The 5257-nt window shown below is 36.7% G+C and overlaps 1 protein-coding gene and 1 pseudogene across 1 annotated transcript in view; one reads left to right on the forward strand and one right to left on the reverse strand.

Moving 5' to 3' along the window:
* Positions 1 to 293: 293 nt before the first annotated feature.
* On the forward strand, positions 294 to 3091 carry LOC142164981 (uncharacterized; annotated as a pseudogene).
* Positions 3092 to 4053: 962 nt separating this feature from the next.
* LOC142164982 (F-box protein At1g49360-like) overlaps positions 4054 to 5257 on the reverse strand; it is a 2202-nt gene continuing 998 nt past the window's right edge. The window contains exon 2 of the mRNA XM_075223641.1: positions 4054 to 4101. Within this exon, the coding sequence (XP_075079742.1) occupies positions 4054 to 4101 (48 nt within the window). The remainder of the gene's footprint in view (positions 4102 to 5257) is intronic.

Here is a 5257-nt window from a genome sequence, read left to right on the forward strand (position 1 = left end):
TTGTCACTCAACTATCCAAATTATCTCTTAAAGTCATTTTTCTTTCGTTTGTAACAACAAAGTCACTAAACTATGCCTATTGCACTCATAAGGTCACTCAATTAGATTTTCCAAATTTTGGATTGCCACCTATTTTACCCTCTAAATTATAAACATTTATCTTCTTTTTATTTTTTAAAAACTTTTAATATTTTAAACCATCAAGTTTAGGAGATAATTTGGGATAACTAAGTGATCATTTGAGTGATTGACTCCTAAACCTCTCAAAGATTTTGAACCATCAAGTTTAAATCATGTATCTGCAAGCAAAGTTATCCTATAGACGTGGAGCAGTGGCGGAGCTAAGTGTGTTGAAGGGAGTTCAATTGAATCTACTTCATCGAACAATTACACTGTACAAATAGGGTAAAAATAAACTTTGTTTTTATATATACAAATAGTTGATTACTAATGCCATTATATAAGAGAATTATTGGTATCATATTGGAGATTACAGGTTTTAGAGGATTATTAATCTCTTTGTTATTAAACCATCGCTGGTTTGCTATTCTTATCCAACTGTAAAGTCCAGTCCGCTTCTTAGAGATTTATTTTTCTTCCAATGTCAACTTTTTTTTAGTAATTAAATTTTATTATTACTAGGGAAAATATACAAGTATAGTAACAACCCTATCAAATACTCACTTAGATTTTGACATGCAGCCCCAAATCTAGTGTCCTCATTACTACACGCCTACTTTGCTATAACAATCTAAAGGTGAAACTTGAAATCCTGTAATTTCCTAACTAGTTTAGATTTCAAAATTCCTCGACAGTGCACCTCTTGAACTATCATTCTAGTCATCTCCTCGTAGCTTCTTTGTTTCCCACGAAATATTCTCTAGTTTCTTTCTTGCCAAATGTAGTACACATTGCACGTTAGAAGGATTCTATATATTATGGATATTTGTTGCTTGCCTGCTACATGCCTTACAACCCATTGTATCTCTTCATTCCACCCCTTCAATAGCAAAACGTTGGGGCTCTAATACTGTTACCCCAACAGGAATCCCATATATGTTACCCCCATCATATTTGTCCCATCCACCAACAATCTGAAAGTACAAGAGGGGGGGGGAGGGTGAATTGTAAATATTTAAATTTAATCGCTTTTTAGTTGACTAATTTATTGAGTAGTCGACCAGATATAATAATTCACCAGATATAGTAACAGGAAGTAAATTGCAGAAAGTAAATGCAGGAATTAAAGACACCAAGATTTTATACTGGTTCGGATTCAATGTGAATTCTAGTCTAGTCTCCTTGGGTTGCAAGGGAGTTCTCTTTTAGTAAATGTGTTTCTCCGAGTACAGTTGTAGTGAATTGGCACACAGTTTCTCTAGCACTCGTTTTTGATACAATGTCTCACCAGTGTTATGCTCTCTTTTCTTCCCTGACTTGTTACACAACAGATCTTAGAGAACTACAATGTTTGTTTGCAGTAGAATAAAGAGAGTGATTTTTGGTTCGATCAAAGTATGTCATACTAGGGTTTAAGGCGGTATAAATACTTTGATGGATAGTCGAGGCTGACAATCCAAGAGATCTGATCCTTGGAAAGAAATTGATTCTTTCCAAGAATAAGATAGCTAGCCGTTGCTTCTCCTTGATTTCCTTCCTTCAGCAGAAGTATGAATGAGGACTTGCTCCTTGATTGTTGGTTCTTCCAAAATTAGTCGCATACCAATTTTCTCATAACTTTCGATCTCCCGGGATGCTGGCCTTGATTTGTGCCTTAAATTTAGGCTTGCTTGATTCTCTCCATCGCAGCTAGTCGTTACTCTTTGCTGATTGATTGACTGCTTGAATTCCTTCCAGATTTACGAGTCCTTTCCTTAGTTGTTCAGATTTGCTGATTGTATGGTAATCTTTGCTGATTGATTTCTTCCCTTGTTCATCAGGATTGACTCCAGCAGTCTTGTGGTATCTTCTTGACTTCTTGTAATTGATTTCCTGCACATGTATATTATTTGCATCATTAAAACTGGATCAAACACAATCCTTCCTGTTTGACGCTTAGCCTTATTATTATAGGGTAACGAACTAACAAAGTTTGCAGCTGATTTTACAGTTGTTGGCTGGCCAAGTTGAATTCGAAAGTGGCGAACGTAATCTGATACTTTTAGTGCATCGTCAGCGCAAACATAGACATTATCAGCTAGCTGATCAGAGTTCGTGCAACATAGGAAACTGGTATTTCGAATTGCGCCCTCAGGGACAAATACAACTGAGTTCTCGTTACAACTTCCCCTGCCCAGAGCCTTGTTCCTGTTAAGACTTACTATTCGTCTTGATGGAAAAAATTATTATTGCTGGAAGCATCAGATCAAAGTTTTCCTAAAGCAATTGAATATTGCATATGTGCTCAGTGAGCCTTACCCGAACATTCTTGAAAACTGACAGAAATGGGTTGATAATGACTACCTTTGCTCTTACAACATATTGAACTCTCTATCCGACAAGCTTTTTGAAGAATACTCAAAGAAGAGTTACAGTGCCAAAGAACTGTGAGAAGAGCTTTGATCAACTTATGATGAGGAATTTGGAACGAATTGAAGAGTTCCGAAGTTAACAAATATTTGCAGTTCAAAATGGTTGATGGCATAGCGATTCTTGAGCAGGTTCACAATATTGCCGGTTCTCTCATGGCATCAGGAATCTGGATAAATGAGAACTTCCATATTAGTGCTATTATCGCAAAACTTTCCCCCTCTTGGAAGTACTGTCATGCAATGTTAGTGCATGAAAATGTTCTGTCTCTCGACATGTTAATGCATCAACAAAGAGTGGAAGAAAATTGTTGCAATCGCTGCAGAAATGATAATCATGAGAAGAGAGTTGGAGCACGGAAAAGGGGTTGACAAAGAAACAGTGGTATAATTGTGGCAAGGAGGGGCACATCTCAAAAAACTTTAGAGAAAGAAACTATCAAGTTTCTGCGAAGAGCAACATGAGGGAAAGCGAAACCATCCCTATTGTCACTAAAACCAAGATTAACGGGAAGACAGACGAACTTGTAGCGACTGTTACTGGTGTTAAGAGCAATGGTTGAGGAATCTTAAAGTTGCTGCCATAAGTCACGGGTTCGAGCTATGAAATCAGCCTCTTGTAGAAATGTAAGGTAAGGATGCGTACAATAGATCTTTGTGATCCGCCCCTTCCCCCAGATCCTGCACATAACAGGAGCTTAGTGCACCGGGATGCCCTTTTATTCTTTCAACTAGTGTATTGTAATAGTCAAATCTTGTTCATACTCAATGTGCTTCCAATGAGGATAATAAATACTCATACATAGTCTACATTTGACATTCTTCATGTGCCCAAATCCTTTACCAAAGAGAAGTTATTTAACTGCTGTTGGACACTTTGTAAAATATTTTGAGCATCCAATGGAAATCGTTTAAAACTCTTATGAATCTATTTTGATGTTCTTAAATGAATGCCTGATGTAGAATTTAATTTAATCTCACACCCTCTGAACTTTGATTTTGGGTACATGAACATGAATACGGACGTATCAAACGTCGTCAGCTATGATATCATGTGAAAGAATTGAACCATCTAACCTTGTTAATAAGAGTTGAGTGCCTTAATTTTGAATGTCGTAACATATTAATTCTACTACTAGTATATTAAGTAACTTGAGAACCTTTTTTTTGGTTTTCGATCCGATGTCCGGCACCCCATTGAGGCCCAACTAAATTCGAATTTGCACCGGAAAGTTTCATATTGAGGGGTAAAGCTCCTTAAAAAAGCATTATATAACCAGAAACAACCTGATGAACAATTGTCATCGCTTTGTAACGACCGTTCCTCGTTTTTTGGGTTTGAGGGCCATAAAAAGGAATTCAGGGCGATTTCTAATTTTTCGTGTGTTAATGTCCACATCATCTTCATGAATTGATCAGTAGCTCATTTAACTGTCAAAATGGGTCTTCACTCACCATCCTGAACTCTTTTCGAATTTTCACTATGGAAATTCACAAAATTTTGGATAAGTGATGAAATAAGCTATTAGGAAGTAGCAGGAATCAAGAAACGCAAATGCACTACTTGCATGTCCTGAAAGAATTGGCGTAAATATTATCTTTACCATAACAATATTTGGATATTATGGAACTCCATTTTGTCAAAATTTGCATGAAACTTTACCTCACTTGTTCCGGAAGGAATTTAATGTAAAAGGAATTAAATATTGTGCAGTGTGGTATTTTTAGCTGAATTACTTATACCTAACATGATTTGACATTCTTACTTTTTTCTTTTGGTGTAGGTTGTTGGTGGTATTTTGGGAACTTTGACGTAATTGATAGAATGAGAGATTTGGTGTAACTGGTAAAGTTGCTTATGTGATTAGGAGTTCACGAGTTCGAGCCGTCGAAACAGTCTCTTGCAGAAATGCGTAATAAGGTTGCGTATAATAGACTCTTGTGGTCTGACCCTTCCTCGAATCCCGCGCATGGCGGGAGAATAGTCGAGAAAGATGGCTTTAGGCAAAGTCTATGTACCCCTCATCCCCAATTCTCTCATTACTTACCCCTCCCTGCGGAATAAGTTGATTCCGATAAATCTTCTTCGCGAGAAGACAAATTAGTAAAATACACTTGTTAATCTCTTAGAGGCTCTAAAAACAGGCAAATGCCAGCTTTTGAGCTCTTTTAGTGGGAATTACCTAGGAATATCGTTTTGTTCCTGTGTCATGTCCTTGAGTGTGTGTTCTATCTTTATCCCAAAAATTAATGAATTACTTTGGAGCAGAGTTAGGTTAGTAAATATTAAAAAAAAAAATCACAAACAAATGCGTAAAATAAATAAAATAAAAAAGCAAAGCAAGGAGTTCGTCTCCTATCCTGTACCCATATCACATTTCTAACTAATGAAAAATAAACACCAATTTACTTTAATCATGAGGAGGGATCAATCCAGATGCAGGATTTTGGTTGGATCAAGTTGTAACAATTTGAACTTGGGAAAGCTGCGTTAATTGAATAATCCAAAGAGTAATATTTGTGAGTGGCCAAACAATAGAAAACGCCCTTATTGTTGCCATGAAACATTGGAAAATATATCTTATTTCCTAACCCTCGTGCAACGCAAGGTTTCAAGTAAGAAGCTCCAAAGCTCACAAATAGTGTTTTATTATCCAAACTTGCTATTTTTTCCCTCTCCAAAATCCTTTTACTTATGTCGCACTTGTACCTCCAAACCTCTACTTTTC

The sequence above is a fragment of the Nicotiana tabacum genome, chromosome 10 (genome assembly GCF_000715075.1).
Source record: "Nicotiana tabacum cultivar K326 chromosome 10, ASM71507v2, whole genome shotgun sequence".
NCBI classification, from domain to species: Eukaryota; Viridiplantae; Streptophyta; class Magnoliopsida; order Solanales; family Solanaceae; genus Nicotiana; species Nicotiana tabacum.